This window comes from Phyllostomus discolor, chromosome 5 (assembly GCF_004126475.2).
Source record: "Phyllostomus discolor isolate MPI-MPIP mPhyDis1 chromosome 5, mPhyDis1.pri.v3, whole genome shotgun sequence".
In the NCBI taxonomy this organism is placed as follows: Eukaryota; Metazoa; Chordata; class Mammalia; order Chiroptera; family Phyllostomidae; genus Phyllostomus; species Phyllostomus discolor.
Window position 1 is genome coordinate 52,852,068 of NC_040907.2, and position 20,411 is coordinate 52,872,478.

At 37.6% G+C, this 20,411-nt stretch overlaps 1 protein-coding gene across 1 annotated transcript in view; it reads right to left on the reverse strand.

Moving 5' to 3' along the window:
• Positions 1-20,411, reverse strand: part of NEGR1 (neuronal growth regulator 1) — an 838,303-nt gene that overhangs the window by 188,381 nt on the left and 629,511 nt on the right. Inside the window, exon 6 of the mRNA XM_028513898.2 lies at positions 7,567-7,718. Coding sequence (XP_028369699.1) covers positions 7,567-7,718 — 152 coding nt within the window. The remainder of the gene's footprint in view (positions 1-7,566; positions 7,719-20,411) is intronic.

The window sequence follows — 20,411 nt, forward strand, 5'->3', positions numbered from 1 at the left end:
TTTTAGAAATTTCTGGACAGATAATCTAGACGATAAGGGGTTCATTGTATACTAACTTTGCTGTGGTTTTTTCACTATACAGTTTGTTTTCCCCTAACTTGACGAAGTATATTCTCTACCTGAAGTAATTATATAGATGAAATTACTAGCTGCTGTACTTGTAACTGCAGTCCCTCTTATAGTTACAGTCTGAGGCTTATAGGCCATGGAAGGCAAAGGCCTTGAAGGTAACTTTGTATTAAATCAAACCCTTCCTTGTTTCTCTAGAACCCAAGAAAGATGTGAGAAAAGAGGCAAACTGGAATGAGGGAGACTTGCAAAAAAAAAAGCAAGTATGGTGAGCTTTGTTCACCAAAGACTGGAATTTCTGCATCTTTGTAGGCTGGGACTTGATAGACCCACAGTGGATGGGCCTTAACAAGCCCGATTCTGACCAGCTGCTGGAGCATCAAGGCAGATCTTCAGCCTGTGTTCTTTCTTTCCTGGCCTAGCCTGTGGAAAGAGGAGTTTATTACCTGTGTCTCTGCTTCCTTGTCTACTTATTTAACCTTAGTCCATAGCAACATGGCATCAAGTCTACAGAAACTGGTCTGGTGAAGATCACCAATAAGTGCCAATTATCAGAGACAGTGGTTGATGTTCAGACTTTCTCTGATCTGATGTAGCATTGACATTGCTGACCTTGCCTCTTCCCCTGGTCTCCTTCCATGGGTTCCCATGGGTACTGATCTTGTGCCTCTCCATCAACAAGTGCTTCTACAGGATGTTTCTCTTCCTCTGCTCTCTCCTCCTCAATGTTCTTGATGTTGATTTTGCTTGGATTTGGTCCTTGCCCATCTCTTCACTCTACATGGCCTTTATGAGAAATATTTATTCTCATAGCTGAAACTGCCACCTCAATTGTGATAACTTCCAAATCACATCTCCATTCTGGACTTCATATCCCGCTATCTTACTGAACATCACTTCCAACTGAATATGTCTAAAATTAAACTTATATAACTTTCAATCTCTACCTTCTTCCAAAATCTAAAAATGCAAATATTCCTATGTTCTATCCTGGTAAATGTCATCCAAACCAAATGTTGGAGTTATCTGAATTCCTACAATTGTGTTTTATTCTCTCTAGATGTGGGGAGATGTGATTCTAGAGTCCTACAATTCATTTCATCCTAGACTCTATTCATTCATCCTAGACTCTATTCATTAATTCCTCTCTCCTAATTATCTTTCAACTTTCTCATTCCTGCTGTTCTTTTTGTGAAATTATCTTCTTTTGCCTTTATTATTGCAAATCTAATAAGCTGGGTCTAGCCCTCTACATTACCTAAGAACACCTTTCAGAAACTAAATCTGTTTATATCATTTTCTTTTTGCTTTCCAAAACCAGAAGAATAAAGCCCAAGTTCATTTGTACCCCTTCCTGTCCTAATCCCACCAATGTGTCCAGCCTCAGCTTTTAACACTCTTTTCTTTTACCTTTTACTCTAATCACATCTTCAAATGTGTCAGATAGTTTCACACTGCTATGTCAGAGCTGTTCCTTACTAGAGAATTTCCCTTATTCTCTCTCTTTTTCTCCCTCTCTCATTATCATTCTCACATCCAGGCTCAACCCAATCACATCCTTAGTTCAAGGGTCATCTCCTCTATACCTTGCCCTGAGTCTCTGAGACTGACTTGATCATTCTCTAATTGTGCTCATGATAGTTGTTGAATAAATTCTGCAAAGCTCTGCCTCTAAAAATGAGAAAATGGTGGCTAAAATGATATTTGAGTTGTCTTGGTTATAAATGCATATAGTCATATTTATTACCCGCTTTAGAGGACAGTTCTTTCATAACACCTGAGACTGAATTATCAGTCTCCTCGCTGCCTCATACGGCACCATTGACTATACTGCATTATATTACCTGTGTTCTTATCCCCATTAACTCATTTGTCTAACCATTGTTTGAGGATGGAGTTCCAGTTCTATTAATCTAACACAGTGCTTTGCACATTGTAGGCAACCAATATGTATATTTAAAAAAAATGAACGCTACTATTGAATGAATTGTCTAAGCCTCAGAATAGAACAATTGTTTCAGTTCTATCTTTACTCTTTGCATCTCCTAGATGTCTAAATTTATAGGCTGAAAACAGCACATTTAATCTGGAGTTAGTGCCACAAAATCTGGTTCATGTGCTGACCAAAGGATAAGGTTATAAGCTAGAGTTGGGATATTATTTCAAATGTGCACGCCTTCTCTCTGGCTTGCCAGTAAGAGTGTACCATGTAAACAATAAAGTACTGGCAACCAGTCATAAAATAAAATCAGCCATCTATATGCAACTTTTTGAAAAAAGTGAGTGATGCTGGGGGATATGATATAATGACAACGGTTAACATTTATTGAATGTTTACTTTGACACAAGATGAGTGATAAATGCTTTACGTGCATCATTTCATTTAATTTTTATCCTGGTGGGAGCTATCATTGCCTTCATTTTACAAATGAATTAACTGAGGCTTTGGCATTTAGGTAACTTACTCAAAGTCACACATAACAGATGCAGTTCAAAACTATGGTTCAAAGACTTTCTTGACTCCCTTTATGTGAAGTGTACACACTAATATATTTACACAACAAAAATTTCTACATTCCATTTTGGATGGTGTTAGCTAAGGCAAAAGCTAAAAATTACAGTTTATTACCATTTATCTTCTTGCTGATCTGGAAAATGTAGGTTATTAAAAACTAGGAGTAGATGTTAACAGCCTCAGGATTTACCCTAAATAACGATGGATGGGGAGCTGATCCCCAGTGGCTAAGGCACTGTTGAAATGCTATTATCAACCAGTTTGAGAGTTTGCTACACATAAGCACTATGCTAGGTAACTCCCACTTTTTATTACCCTGTCTTTGAGCTTATTAACTACTCAGAAATACAAACCTCGAAAGCGTGAAGATTTACTTGTTCATAGTGTGTTCCAAGTATTACCACATATACTGGTGCAGACTCTGGAGCCTCCTTTCTTTCTCCTGGGTAAGATGGGCAAATTTGCTCCACACACTATAGAAAGGGTTGATCTTCAGTAACAGTTTAAAAATATATATATAATATAATATATATTATATATAAATATATATATTTATTACACACACATATATATGTGTGTGTGTGTATATATATATATATATTTTATATATATATATATATTATATATATATATATATATGTATGTATACAGGTCATGGGCCAGTATTAGATCATCTTAAACTGGCTTCTAGTCTTGATCCATTCAGAAGTTGAAGGCCCTCCCATTCATAGATCTTGTGAAGATGTGATGGACACACTGCTTTTGGTCCAGCTAGCACTGCAAGCATTTCAGGAAAGCTGCCTTTCCCCACATATGTTTTTCAGATTTGCTATGCCTGTATTGGGTGCCTGTACCACTCCAAGGAGATTTAGAATACCATAAAAATGTGTTTAATGGCCCCAAGTCTCATTTTTGCATATGTTTTCAGTTAAACATTGATCCCCTTCACCTTTTATGTACTTAAATTTGATATCTGATACATATTGTTTGTCTTCTTAGCAAACATAATTTGGTGAATGGATGAAAAATATATAAAAACAATTATTGTACACAGAAAGGTTTAGTTCAATAAAACCTTCAGATGAGGTCATACAAGAGCTCTTATATATGGGTATTTCTTCAAATTTCCAGGGATATATTAATACTTATAGACAATATTTACACATTATGTCTTTATTAACAAGTAAATCAAATCACACTGGTATTTCACAGCACCTCTACAAACAGGAAACCAGTGGCAAAAACAGAGAGAAACCATCGAAGTCCATCCTGAAGATACCATGTTTAGAAGCCTTCTGAGCAGTGCTTCACTTCCGGATGATGGTGTAAAGGTTGCTAGAGTATTACACACACTTAGATAAGTGACATTTGTTCCCCATTTGTTACATTCATTAATGCTTCAGTTTTGAATATTAGAATGTTACTTAGAAGTTTAAAAAGAAAAAACTTAATGTGTTATTAACTCTTAAATTTCTCTTTACCTTTTTAATTCAGTTATCCTTCTAGATTCTTGAATATTTAAACCATTTAAAATATTAATAACATACTAAAGAAGTATCAATATTTACATTAAATTAGAATTCATACTGCTCTATAATATTTTCAATGGTTTATAATTATACTAAATAAATCATCCTCATGGCAGAAACTGAAATAAGTATATATGCCTATTGTGTGGTAAGTAATGTTTTTCTTTCAGTGTGGAGATACTAAAAAAATTAAGTACACAAATAGAGGACTCATGAGCACAGACAATGGGTTGGACTGACTATGAGTTGCAGGGATGGGGCAGGGGAGAATATGGGGAAGAAAGTGGGACAACTATAACTGAACAATAATACATAAAAAAGAAATAAAAAATTAAGTAATATTAAGCTGAAAAAACAAATTAGGTGATGTTTGAAAAGCTTATATAGAACAAATAATCTTCAAATGTATTTTTATTAACAACAAATTGTTATCTTTTATTTAACATCAGAGGTTTCTAAATCATGATGATTCAAAATTCACAAATCACAAACCTTCTTATTATAGTATACTTTAAGTAGTAGGACTATTATATATCCCATCCTCATTTCTGCAAAATGGAAATTATCATGTCTGTGATTAACTCCACAATATTTGTGTTCTTCAGAGACAGCTTATGATCTTAGGATGATAGCATAAATATAAATGTACCTGGTATATATATATATATATATATATACCAGGTTTCTATAAAAATATATGAGATAAGGATGATTCAGCTAATTTTGTAAAACTGAGAAGACAGTGTATTCTGTCATGAACATGTTGAGAAACACTCCATTTCTAAATCAGGACTTTTTAATGGTTATAACACTTTACTGGTGATTCAGCTTCTAAAAAGCACTAAAATAATTGATGGAAGAAACATTACAATAGGTTGTTTTCCCCTCAACTCATCCTTATGTTGGATCTCCTTTTTTTTTATTTCTAGTCCTTAGGAAATAAGGTACATTGTAAATATATTCTTTATTTTAGTAAAAAGTTGTATTCTAAAATATAGTTTTGAGCAAAAACTTTCTCTATATAGATAAAACACTTTTGTACATGACCATTTACTTACTTACTATTTCCTTTTATTTATGGCATGTGAAATTCTGGCTATTCCAAGATGCATGTCTAAAGAAAATCAATCGAGAATAAATTCAACCCAAATTAACTCATGTTTCAGGATAATATAACATACTTTTAGAACTTGTGGCCAAGATGAAGGTATAGGTAGATAAACTTTGCCTCCTCACACAACCAAAACAAAGATACCTATAAATTCAAAACCAAAAAATAACCATAACTGCCAGAAAATTGAACTGTATGGAGGTCCAACAACCAAGGAGTTTAAGAAGAAACATTCGTTCAGACTGGTAGGAGGGGCAGAGATGGGCAGCTGGGGAGGAGAAGACACCCAGCAAGGCAGTGGCTGATGGACCAGGTGGTCCCACATTTGCATGAAGGTAAATCAGGAGGAATAATTAGGGAGCAAGATAGACCACATAACCCAGGGTTCTAGCGTGGGGAAATAAAGCCTCAAAACCTCTGGCTGTATAAACTTGTGGGGGTTGTGGTGGTGGGAGAAACTCCTAGCCTCACAGGAGAGTTCATTGGAGAGACCCACGGGGTCCTAGAATATACACAAACCCACCCACCTGGGAATCAGCACAAGGGCCCACTTTGTGACTAAAAAGCCAGCCAAGAGCCAAGCAAGTGGGATTGTTCCCTCTCTAACCCCTCCCCCACATACAGTGCCACAATGCAGTGATGTGTGTTCTCCGCCCTAGTGAATACATAAGGCTCTGCCACTTACTATGTAACAGGTGCACTGAGACAAAAAAATGTGACCCAAATGAAAGAACAGATCAAAGCTCCAAAAATGGAACTAAGCAATAAGGAGATAGGCAACCCATCAAATGCAGAGTTCAAAATACAGGTAAACAGGATGCTCACAGAAATGGTCGAGTATGGTTGCAAAACAGAAGAAAAAGTAAAGTCTATGAAAAGTGAAGTAAATAAAAATATACAGGGAACCAACAGTGAAGGGAAGGAAACTGGGACTCAAATCAATGATTTGGATCAGAAGGAAGAAATAAACATTCAATTAGAACAGAATGAAGAAATAAGAATTCAAAAACATGAGAAGAGGCTTAGGAAGATCTGTGCAACTTTAAACATTTCAACATCTGAATCATAGGGGTGCCAAAAAGGGAAGAGGAAGAGCAAGAAATTGAAAACTTATCTGAAGACATAATGAAGGAGAAATTTCCTAATTTGGTAAAGGAAATGGACTTCCAGGAAGTCCAGGAAGCTCAGAGAGTCCCAAAGAAATGGCACACAAGGAAGCACACACCAAGGCACATCATAATTACATTACTCAAGATTAAAGATAAGGAGATAATTTTAAAAAGCAGCAAGAGAAAAGGAGAGCGTTACCTACAAGGGAGTTCCCATAGAACTCTCAGCTGATTTCCCAAAAGAAATCTTACAGGCAAGAAGGGGCTGGAATGAAGTATTCAAAGTTGTGAAGGGCAAGGACGTATACCTAAGATTACTCTATCCAGCAAAGCTATCATTTAGAATGGAAAGGCAGATAAAATTCTTCCAAGGTAAGGTAAAGTTAAAGGAGTTCATGATCTCCAAGCCCTTATTGTATGAAATGTTAAAGAGACTTATCTAAGAAAAAAATCAAAACTATGAACAGTAAAATGACAATAAACTCACAACTATCAACAACTAAACACACACACACACACACACATAAACAACTAAGCAAACAACTACAACAAGAACAGAATCACAGAAATCACAGAAATAGAGATCACATGGGGGGTTTGGAAGATTATCAGCAGGGAGGGGAAGTGGGGAGAATGGGAGAAAAAGTACAGGCAATAAGAAACATAAATGGTAGGTACAAAATAGATAGGGGGAGGTTAAGAATAGTATAGGAAATAGAGAAGCCAAAGAACTTTTATGTACAACCCATGGACATGAACTAAGGGAGGGGGGATGCTGGTGGTAGGGGGGTGCAGGGCAGAAAGGAATAAAGGGGAGAAAAAATTGGACAACTATAATCACATAATCAGTAAAATGTATTAAAAAATAAACTTACCAAATATTTGCTTGACAAAAAAGATAATATAGTACATTTTAAAAAATAAATCAAAACAAAACAAACCCTCACCAAATCAATGGTCTTTATCCAGAAGATGTTTTTCAGTGGGTGGTATTATATGTACATTTTTTTCTTTTCTCAGCTTTAAGACTTTTTTCTAATATCATGTATACTTCTGTACAGATTGTAAAATTCTAAACACCCATATCATTTGTGGCCAAGTTCCTCTGTGTAAGGAACATGTCTCATCAGGCTGAATACTAAAATGAATATATATTCTGTTATGTTTTATCTCTACTGATGGAGAGGAGCCAAGGGGCCCATGAGGGCATTTTGGCAACACGGTGTTACTTACGGTTGAGAGGCAGGCTCGCATTGGTTGTGCCTAACTTGTTGGCAGCCACACAGGTATAGTTGCCGAAGTGCTCCTGTGTCACATTGGTAACTGTGAGAATGGATCTTGTGCTAAAATTTTGAATAATAATTCCTTGTTGGCCATTGAAGAGCCTAGAAAATAAAATAAATTCTAGGTAAATATGTATTATAAATATGATTTCCATTTTTATCTTAGATGGGATTGTAATGGCAACTTATAAACAGTTTGGACCACTGGTGCTAGTATATAAGTATGATAATGTTGCAGTTATATTTTGCTTTCATTAATAGATATTGGCAGGAGAGGGTATATGACAGCTGTAGTCTGTTCTTATGGGATTATTTGCACTATTTAAGAAACTGAACTTATATATACTTGCCCTATTTATACATTGTTTTGCATGCTAGAAAATTAAACACACCACAACAATGGCATCTCATCTGTTAGAGTCAAAAAAGAGCAAAATAAATAAAGTATAAAGAGCTTATTAAAAGCACCAACTGATGGTTTCTAGATAAACTGCCTGGGATATATCTAGGCCATTGCAGATGATATTGCTGAGTAACTTCCATTAAAGTTACTCCTACAACTGGGAGAAGGTGGTTCTGAGCTCAGGGTCAACACTGCTCTACTGCTGTCCTGTATAACCCAGCCAGCATATGGTACTGAGGATAGTATTTGAAGTTGTGTCTTAGCTCTGCCATATTTTAAGCATGTGCCTGGAAAAGTCTTTTAACTTTTCTGGGCCTTAATATAGGGTTGAATTTTGCCAGATTCTGCCCAGACTACCCAATAATCTCCCTCCAGCCCTCCAGCAGAGGCCCTCACTCTCAGGTCAGCTGGTAGCGCTTTGCTGTGCCCAGGGCTTACCACGCCCACACTTGCTTCACTCTTCTCCTGAATTGACACTCAGTTGTCAACATCTGCTTTTATTTCTGCCACCCAGGACCTTTCCTCCTCATTTAAGTCTTACCCAGTTCTACCTCTCTCTCTCTCTCTGATGCTCCTACATGACTCTCCTCTCTTTCTCTCTGTATGTTTCTTTCCAAATTGCTGTGGGATTATAAAGCCAAAAAAACCATTCTTGAATGGTTCTCTCTAGTACTTTCGATGCACACAAGTCTTTTCAATCCAAATAAATTAAGTTGCCTTAAATTCCTCAAAAAGCACACCTATATGGACATACTTTATTTTATATTTGAATCCTACATTACACTTCATAATGGTATCCTAAGTAAATAAATAGTTCACAGGTCAATGGATCTGGGTCAATGGATCTGTGGCCCATTTGGACATGTGTGCCTAGTGTGTATGTGAACACATTGATTTGAGCCATAATGCTTATGCTGTCAGGACACTAAGACTGTGATTTTAAAATATATAACAAACTAATTGGTTTTAAATCAAGTTATTGATATAATACACAAAAATATTCAATAATCACTGTGGTAAGGACCACAGAAGGGTTAGTAAACTCCTTTGAGTGGTCCCTTCAAGAAAATTTCTCTGTCATTATGAATTCTGCTATAATGAGGGTATCAAACAGGTAATAACTTCTCCTTAAATAACCCCTATGTTTATTGTAAAAAAGATGTGCCAATCATACTTTCAACATGCCAAAAGGCATGTTAGTTTTACCTCTTTAATGTGTTCAAGTTGTCATATTATATATTTCTTTAATTTCAAAGATGCTGATAAATGGTATTCCCCTGAGAGTTTAGGCTGAAATCCTTTGCATTATGTGTCTTGCATCTGAATTTAGGTAAGATATACTACAGTTAAATGCAGACTAAAATAAGTAGCCATGCTTGATTACTCTGGGAATAACTTATATTTCATGTACTAGCTGGATTTGGCTTATCTAAAACTCAATCTTTAATCAGATTAATAAAACTTTGGGTTGAAAAAGTGTTGAGAAACTTAAATGTGATCAATAAACCTAATGATCTCAAACTGTTTCATTAGAAAAAGAAATTAGGGCATAAAATATTAGGACTATGGCTGCTTTTACCCATCTATCTCAAATTGAAAATCTATCAAAATTTATGGTGACTTCCCACAGTGATTATTGAATATTTTTGTGTATTATATCAATAACTTGATTTAAAACCAATTAGTTTGTTATATATTTTAAAATCACAGTCTTAGTGTCCTGACAGCATAAGCATTATGGCTCAAATCAATGTGTTCACATACACACTAGGCACACATGCTCCAGAGGACTTAGCAACTGCCCAGACTACTGCATCCCTATTGTGCCTCGTCTTCCACACCAAGACTCCTTTTGTTGCTAGAGACTTGAGAGAAAAGTCAACGTCTTCCATTTGGCTAGACTCTGGGGACAAAATCTCAAGGGAGGATATTCAGTTACTTCATGGCACCGTGTGCTTGTGTTCCTTATGGCTGTCTTTCTAAGCTGGCTTCCAATTCTCTCCCCTTTATTGTATCTGATGTCTAAACCACAGATGTTGCTAAATCATGCATTGTATTCATGTTCTGCATGTCTAGGCCCATTTTTGGCTTCTGGCCAGCAGTGCACATTAGTGCTCTAACCCCTGCTGCTCTGATCAGCCTAGCAGGTGATTATGGCCAATAAAAAAGAAAAGTATCTTCCCCAGGGTTATTTTCTTCCCTCTAGGGAAAGCTAGCTCTCTGCGATTACTGGAGAAACCAAAGCTTCCATTTGGATATCATTGGGAGTTTCAGAAATGTTGGCTCCTCAGACACTACTTCAGAACCTATCTTTGCCTGGTAGATGGCTGCGACAGCCTTTGCAAAGCTGACCTTGAGGGAGAGTGACTTCTGAGGTGGAATACAGCTCTTAAGAGTGTATTTCTGTGATTTTCCTAGAGGTATCCTGGGAGAATGAAGGACTTTCTCAGCTATATCAGTTCTGAAAATAGTTATTTAAATTGCTACAAAGATGAGTTCTGTGCTATGTGATTAGGGTCTAGGCTGGGCAATGCATGATCTTTGGAGTTCTGAAGGCCCTTGAGAAGGTCAAAGCTAAAGATAAGAATCAGACATACAAACACATGCTTAAAACAAAGGGTATTTTAGTTACAATGAAGACCCTGTTAAGATGAACATGTCTACCCTTTGTTACTTGATACAGAAATTTGAGCCACACCAAGAAGTCCTATCAGTATGGCCCTAATGTAATTTTACTCCTTTGTTGCGCGTGGGTCACTGGCCAGCAGTGACCATGGAACGCTGTGGGTGGCTCGCCGAAAAACACGCGAGAAACAAACAAACTTGCACAGAGACAACCAGGTCCTGTGGGGAAGTAGGGACAGAAATGGCCACCCCCCCTAGTGGGGAGGGCCCTGATTTACTGTCCATACATGCTTTTATTGGGCTCATTCTGCATAATAATTCAGGTAAAGTACAGTACTTATCAGGGGGAAGTAAGGAACTATAGAAAACAAGGAACTCTGCTGGTCTATTTTGAGTTGGGGTCAAATAGCTGTAAGGCTTTGAGGAACCAACTTCTTCCTTGGACCCCTCTCATTCAACTGAGAGCATTCTAAACAAAGCAGGTTTCACAGTAATTTACATGTTCTTTCTTAGGCCTGATCACCCAGGGAATCTGCCCTTTCAGCACAGAGCTGTACCACCCTGTCATTGTTTTAGGCTTAGCACGGGAACTAAGGCAATAAGGAGATTTTCTCCCAGATGAGAACTCAGGCTATGTCAAAGCCAAGAAGTGAGGGTCCGTCACCCCCTTCTGTTGCAGCCCCCAAAGTCCTTCTTTTGGGGGGCCTCCCAAAGTGATCGTGCCTGCCTTAGGTCGTTCCCCCTGTGGGGAATCTTACCCGTCTTTGGCTAACTGACCAAGCTTTTTGGGGTTCAGTTATGAATAAAGCAGCAGAAGCGGCATTCCTGCCAGGGAGACAAGCCCTTGTCTCCTTGCTGGCTTACGGTTCCAAGGGCGTTCCCTTAGCCTTAGCCTAGGTGGGGGTTTCAGCTTCTGATACCAGTCAGGGCGGTTCCCAACACTCCTTGACTAAAAACAAATAATAAAAGAGCTCTTTAATTGATGGCATGTTATTCCTTAGGTAATGGATTTATTCCAATATGGTTGGATATAATTATATTTTCTGTAAATATAATCATTTCTGTAATCATTCTTTGTATTAATAAAAACATATAGTTGGCAAATTGAATTGTTATTCTGGGTAAAAAAAAATCCTTGATCGGTTCCAGGCTTGCACACACAAGCCCCACAGATTTTCATCTCTATTTCAGACCTCTTTGAAACCAGACTTCCTTGCATCAGTGATGTGACATCTAAAGTGACAACTCAAGCAGTAGTTTCTAATGTATCCTTCAATAAAGCCAGAGAACTAAGTTCAGAATATTGCCTTTTTTGGAGTTCTGTGTCTTTATTTCCTAAACACTTAATTCTTTTGAGTTCTAAGGGAGTCATTCTTGCATTGACTTAGATTATAAAATGAGAGTTTTTTTGCTTATATTCTTCCTCCCCCACAAAAGAGAGAGGAACTAATTTTGTTGAGCTAGGGGTTAAATATGGCATTTTGTCCCTCTGCAATAGATCAGCAGCCTATGGAACTTGCTAAGAAATGTGTGGCCATTTTTGTTTTTTCACTGGTTTACCATTCAGGGGACCGCATAGCTATAAGATTCTCCTATTGTTCTGGTCTCCTATCCTCTGCCACCTATAGGAGTTTGTTCTATATCTCTATAATATGACTGTTTGTGTCCTCCAAGAACCATATGTTGAAATCCTAACCCCCAGAGATGATAGTGTTAGAAGGTGGGGTCTTTGAAGGGTGCTTAAAAGTGGGGAAGGTAAAGCGCTCATGAATAGGACTAATGCCTTATAAAAGAGGCTCCAGAGGGATCTCTAGACATTTTTGCTCTGTAAGGATATAGCCAGAAGTTTGTGACCCAGAAGAGGACCCTCACCAGGTATGCTGACACCTTGATCTGAGACTTCCAGCCTCCGGAACTGTGAAATAATTTTCTGCTGTTTCTAAGCTACCCAGTCTGTGGTATTGTGTTATAGCAGCCCAAATGGACTAAGACACATACTGAAGACCACTGCCCTTGATCTTCTTCCTCTGCCTTTTGCTAATGTCTCAACAGGACATTTGTTTTGCCAGCTCATAAGTGACACAGCCTGACCAACTTACCAGTTCTGAGTTAGAGTAGCTGCTTAGGTTTTCAAGTATCATGGAAAGTATGCTAATAACTAGTAATATATTTCTGACTGATGCAATGTTTGCCAACTTTACAATCATAACCTCTCTCAGTCAGTAGCTGTTGAGGATGGCCAGGAGAGCACACAGCAACATCACAACAGCAAAATTGACCACACAGCCATCGGCACTCATTGCTAAGACTGTGGAAATAAATGGAACAGTTACATCAGATCTCATCCTTTTTATTTTTATAAATTCAGCCTCCCTGCACATTTTAGGACTTTTATTTATTACTTGCTTTCCCATGTCAGCAGTAATAGTTTCTAGAGATCAAAATTTCAAGTGCAAATAGCTACAGAAAAACTTCATTGCTAATATAAGAAACATATATGAGAATATCAAACAACAACATTCACGATATTAAAATAACTTGGAATAGAAGTGGTAGAAGTATCCTTAAAAAAACAGACCTTTCATAAGCCTAGAATTTCAAGGGAATATGATAATAGCATATCATGTTATATAACTGGATAAAATTAATATGGTCTTATTAATTAATCTTTGGGTGTTAGTATAGCATAGAAGAAAGACAGTACAAGAAGGGAGGTAGTTTGTGAATCATATGAGTCATTTTTTACAGAAAAGAATGTACTTCCAGCAAAGGAGTGTAGTCTGTGGAGTTCTAAGAGTTGGTATGAACTAAAGATATAACCAAAAAAGGTTTAGAAAAAATCATGGGTGATGGTGAGGCAGGTTAGTAAAAAAGTAGGAAAATTTCCTAGAAAGTACAGTGAGGAAACAGATAAATTGCTGAATAAACAGCTGGAACAGCTAAGCAATTAATAGCCACCTGATAAATCACAAGACTCTACCCTCCCTAACCAAAGATACCTAAGAACAGGTGGCATAAATCACCTTAGACAAGGAGATAGATAACAACAACAAAAATTATAGCCAGACTAATCCAATTAAGAGGTGAAACTAACCAGAGATTGACTCTAAACTCCCTTATAACCTTATTTTAATACATCAGCATACTAAATGACACACCAAGACATCCAGTGAATGTTCTGGTGAGATTCTCCCTGGGACCTCACCTAAAATTCCCATCTACAGAAAATAGACAAAACCCTCAAGACAAGGGATGCCAGTGCACACTCTTCTTTGAGCATGCCCTTGCTCCTCCTCAGGCCTGAGCTTTGCTCCTCTCCTCCTTCTCCTCAGGCCTGCACTTTGCTTCTTCTATCTCAAGCTCTAAGAATCTTGATGAGACCTACGCCCAGGGGAAGGGCAGTGGTAGTTGGTCCTGGACTTACCCCTGATCCTGTCTCCAGGGGCTCTTCCTCTGCCTCACTGTCCCAAACTTTAATAAACTCACTCTTACTTTCACCTGGGCTTGTGTCTTGAAATTTTCTGGCATGATTCAAGAACCTGGAGGTCACTTGGCATGGAAAAGGGTCAGACTATGCAGGAGCAGGGCTGGCCCACAGTGCCGAAGCAGTCTGGTAACAATGGTAGAACTGTGGCAAGGTCTTAATGGAAATAATGTTTAATTTGGTCATCAAATGATGACTAATTGCCTTCTATGCTTGACACACTGATTCAGAAACCAGAGGAGAAAAAGACACATGACAGATTAACTATCTAAACGACCTTAGCTCCACCTGTAGATCTGAAGATGAGATTGAGATGGCATGTGGGTCCTTGCATGACACATCTCATAATGCCTCTCTCAATGACAGAGTTTTCACTTACATATATTCTAGTTCTAGATCATGGCTGTACTTTCAGTCTTTTTATTATGAGTATGAATGCTTTTTAAGTGTGGAAAACATTAGCTATTCTTAACACATTTATGACTACAGTAATCTAACAGAAAAATCTTAACATCGTACAAAACAGGTTAATGTTAAGAGTTATAGGATGCTGAAATTCAGAAAACATTTCAGCATTTTCAAATGTGTATCAACTACTCTTTGTAACAAGCCTAGTTGGTAAGCATTTTTAGACCATTTCAGAGATGAGAGAAAAAAGGTTTTAAAAGATTAAGTTAATTCTTGTACCATATGATAAGTGGCAAAACTAAAATTCAAATCTATATCTTCTTACTATTAGTATTCTCCCAAAATACCTATTGGTATTCAAATTACTAAGTACAAAAGAAAATATTGTATTTGCCTTTGGAGATTCAGAAATCATCTTTGTTCAAGGAAATCAAGTAAAACCAGTGAAAAATACAAATAGAGCTAAATAGTGTTATGTGGCATCCATTCCAGGAAAAGCCAAGTTCAATCAATGAGGTGAATCTAATGGGGTAGAAAGTCAAAGAAAAATGTAAGGTTCAGTTCAGTGAGCTATCTGGAGATTCCCCTGAACTCTTAACTATCTATTTGGGACTCATTATGCCCGTCAGTGTAGCTTCTTACAGAAGCTGTCTTCAGCCTCCCGTGTAGTCAACTGTTCAGGCTCCTCACCGTCAGTCCCCAAACGAGAAGCAAGAAATGAGCTGTCACCTTCCTCCCTCCCCATACTACCTCTCCAACACACAATACTTAAGCAGCAATTATTGTTTGCTTTCTTCCCCTGGGTTCACTAAATATTTGGGTGGTAATAAATCTCTCCCTATAATATACATACAATATGCAACAAGAATGGCAGAAAATTACAACCTAGACAAGTGGCAAAAATGCAATATTTTTAGGTAATTCCAAAAGTATTTGTAAAGTTCAAGTGCTAATCATGCTACAGAATTATTGTGGTCTCAATGATTTGGCCAAATCATCATCATAATATAAAATGCTTCCCTCGGGGACAGCACTTCATTTGTAAGTTTTCATATTGACTGCTGTCCATATTCCCCATTGGAATGCAACCCTACTAGGGCAAGGTTTCTGGTTGGTATTGTTATTCATTGTATTCCAAGCATGTAGCTAGTGCTGGGTACTTAGTAGGTGCACAGTAAGTAATTGTTATATGCTTGACTTGAATAAATTATGTTTTCACATATTAATAATTTTTAGTCATTTAATCTGGGAAATGGGAAAAATAAAGCCAGTCTCAAAGTATTGATGTAATAATGTTTTAAAATATATAAAATGTAATATCTATGCACATATATATCAAATGAAGTAGGCACTAGATATATGATAGGTGTTATTATTGTTTAATGATAGAGTCTGTTTCTTAGACAGAACAGATACATTTTCTCTCAGATGGCAGCAAAGTATTAAATATTGAGCACACAGGAAATTATTTTTAAAGAGAAGATGTAGGAGAGTGACTGAAAAGATCACGGCATCATGATTTTAAGATGTGCCAAACTCAGTATCAATTACTTGTGCATTATCAGCTTCATCTAGGCTTTTCACAGATGTGCAGGGAAGATAAAAAAAAAGTTAAAGGAAGAGTAAGAAACTACAGAGAAATGAAAATTTATGTGAACATGCTGCTATAGCAACCTATTGGTTTTTCGTGTTGCTTGGTACTCGAAGGCTCAAAAACAATATATCAGTTATTGCTACAAACAGACTGAAGGAGATCATGCATCACTGTCTTAGCCCCAAGGGGTATCTATCTTTAGTTTCACATTTGAATAAATTAATGTTATTACAATATATTAGGACACTTTAATGATTTAGACTTTATGAGGCTATTTAAAATGCATGTGTTATTTACTTTATCAATTCTAATGAAATCAATAATTTTAGATTAGAGACCTTTGGGCTCTAAGCGTTTCCTGTGACGGTTTGACTCACTACAGGAAAGATACTGCCTTTTCACCCTACATCAAATACACAAAGGCTACAGTGCAGGTGTCAGTCCTCTCCTGTCTGCAGTGAATCTTGTATCCCTGACAACCTGGCCTCTGACAGGATTTCTCCCCTCTGCTTGAACTGCTTTTCTAACATCAAGTTGTCTGTGATTTTAATGTCAGATTTCACCCTGAAATATACTAACACAGCCATTTTCACAGAGACCACATTCACAAAAAAATGCTGAGAGTCCAACTTGAGCCATAGAAACCAGCTTCCAACATCTCTCAATTTAGGGTAGTAGGATGCATTTGTGCTTATATCCTCTAATGGATTTGAAAGTGTATTAAAATAAGAATGGCTCTACCTTATTATTATTACAAGGCCACACAATGCCTTCTTACAACAGAATGCATTCACACAATGGTGAACAGGGCAGAATCCTCACTCTCAGGTAGATTCTAGTTTACAAGGAGTGATGGAAGGGTAAAAAAGGTGAGTATGGTTTAATAAGTGCTTTGATAGAGTTAAGTTCATGGGGGTATTTTTGAAGAAGTTCCTCCAATAGCAAAAAAAAACAACAGTTTTCCTGGAGAAGGTGGCATCTCAGTTGAGACTTAGGACTAGTGGACTAAAGCCAGACAAAGGCAACCAGGCATGAGTGTGTGTATGGAAGGGGCTTATTAGAAAATGGATCAACATATGAAAAGGCCTGAAAGACAAAGATCATGTCACAATTTTGGAATTAAAATATTTTAGGTGTCTATTGTCCCCCTTGTGAGAGGGTAGAATGTCAAGATTCAGAGCCAGAGAGGTAAACAGGGGCCAGGACATGAAGGTGGGCCTACCATGCCATAATGTGGTGTTAGGGACTTTATTTAGGGACAGTGAAGAAACACTGAAGGGATTCAACTATAGAGAGATAAAATCAGGTATTTATTTAAAACTGTATCAATTTAAGGACACAACCATATTCCATCTGTACCAGAGGGGCTGTGTATGCAGTATTGTACAGAGCAGCAAGAGCAGAGTGGGCATTTTGGAAGTCATTGACAATCCAATTTGGAGCCACTGTGAGCCATGACAGTTATGTCAGGACTGAGCTTAATGGGGTGTAACAAGAATGCCTTTGGGAAGGGTCTGGAATGTCCTGAACCACAAATCGGCATAAGGACTCCATCTGGACACTGACATGAGGGGGACTTTCACCTCTGGTGGACCGTAAGAACTCAGAGCACCGGCCACTCAATGCTCAAGGTAGGCTGTACCAAGGGTATCACTCATACCCCTGCCAGATTCCACTCCACCACTCGTGTGCTGTCTCTGTAGCCACCTCGTTTGAGACTGAGGCCTGCCTCTGCACCTGCAGATATGGCCAGTGACGGGGACTTGGCTCTATGCTCATTCTGCTCATTTCTTTTTTTCTTTTTTTACTTTTTTAAAAAAATATTTTATTTATTTATTTTAAGAGAGAATAAGGGAGGCGGGGGGGGGAAGAAGGGAAGAGAGATCAATGTGCGGTTGCTTCTCCTGTGCCCTCTACTGGGGACCTGGCCCACAACCTAGGCATGTACCCTGACTGTGAATTAAACCAATGATCCTTTGGTTCCCAGGTTGTCACTCAATCCACTGAGCCACAAGCCAGGGCTCATTCTGCTCATTTCTATTATGTAAGCTCCCCCTCCCTTATTCAAAGTCATAAAATAAAATAATGTGTAACACTATTGGCTTATTGGAAAGTCTCCCCTAATAAACCAGCCACTGTGGAAAGACACAAATGTGTGTGCCTATGACTCCTTTTGAAGATGCTCCCTTGCTCACGATAAGTGTTAACATCTCTGTTTCATTGTGTCACACAACAAACTCAGCCTGTTCCCTCCTAAATCTCTTTTTCTGTGTTCCCAGTCTTAGCTAACAGCTTGGTCATTCACCTTGTTATTGAGATCGAAAACTTGGAATCACTTTCAAACTGTCATTTTTTGGTATCACTGAAATATACAAATACCACCTTTTCTCTCACTGTTTTTTTTCCTCTCAAACTGCATGACCAGTACCCTAGTTTCAGCCAATTACATATTTTTCCCTTCTATTTTTCCCAACTGCTCCAAGAAACATTTTGTAAGACAGGAAGGGGATCATTTTATTACTTGTGAAAAGGTCTTTAATGCCTTCCCAATGCCTTTGGAATCAAGTCCAAATGTCTTTCCATGACATTTAAGACCTTCCAGTTCTTGCCCTAAGTGCCTTTCTAACCTGACTTCTTTTCATATCCTGTAACACAAGGCATTAAAAACACTCCAGATAATGTTTACATGACATTGCCCACATTCTTTCCTTGCCTGTGATTATTTCTGACCCCTCTCAATGTTTGGAAGGCTGTTCACCATTTGGTGTCTGGCACAAAATCTCCCTTTCCCCGAAGCATTTGTTAATGCTCTGATCTGAGTTGAACAGACCCTTGCTGCACACTTTTACCAGACTCGATTTAGAGTTCCCTTAGGATTTTCTGACTTAGTACTTAGTTTGCTGTGGTGATTTTTATGACAAATCATAAACTCTAAGTCAGGGGATGCATAGTAGAGATGGCCTGCTTTCAGCATTGTCTGACTAGCTCCAAGTTTTAGATATAACAGCATGAATTTGTCTTACAGAGACAAGTGCTCTCTAGTTCTCAGTAGTTGAAATGCTCCCATTTGTTTCATGTATTTCCCTTTACCTTCCTGACCACAGAGGACAAAGTCATCACAGGAGTGATGGAATTATACTGACAAGACTCTGGTTATTTAAAAAAATCTTTTATTATTATTGACACTATTACAGATGCCCCATTAAAGAAATAAAATATCAACAGAAAGGAATTAATAAAATGAAAATAAATAAATAAACAATAAATAATAATGAGATAACATTAGAAATTCAAATTTCTTCAATGGAGGAATTCACTGCCTTTCAAAATTTTCAAATTATTTCACATATGGTGCCCAATGTATATTGTTGAATGAAGAATAAAATCTGAGCTCAGCAAAGAAAACCATCTTTAACATAGGGTGGTAATAACTTATTTCTAGTTCTATTCTTTATAAAAACATGTACCTACTCACTCTTGTAAGAATGGCTTTGCAAATGAGAGTATGAGAGAGAGAGAGAAGAGAGGAGATTCATATCTAGTCTTTTCTGCTCTACTGAGTAATCAACATTGTGGTATAAAATCCAGATGAGGGACATTCTGATATGAGTCAGAAAATTAAGAGTTTTTCTTGTTTCTTATTGTTTTAAAAAGAATTGCTTTATTGAGGTATGACTGATATATGCAAAGCTATACATGTTTATGCAGGGTTTGGAAAATGTAGGTTTATAATTGTTTGTATGGAAAATAATACAACATTCAGTAAATAATAATATGAGAACGAACTCTGTTTCATGTACTCACAACTGTAAACATACTGTTACCCAAACCTGTATTGTTCATATGATATATACAAAGCTATATGTGTGTGTGTGTATGTGTATATACATACATATATATGGCATACACATACATTTGTGAAACCATCACCACCAAGGCCATAAATATAATCGTCACCTCCCAAGGTTTCCTAGAAATTAGATTTTACTCCTCATCATGTACTTTCCTTCAACAAGTTGTTTAATCTTTATGAGATACAGGTTTTTTCCTCCCTCAGGTGTAATCCAGTTGAAATGATGCAAGGAATAGGTATGATTGCACAGAGTGAGTTATGCAACATGTGAAGTAAGATTGCAAAGTCAGCATACGGGGTAAAAGCTTCATGTTGCATGTCATGAAGGTTCACCTTGAAAATTCCTTAGGCCCTGGCTGGCGTAGCTCAGTGGATTGAGCACGGGCTGGGAACCAAAGTGTCCCAGGTTCGATTCCCAGCCAGGGTAC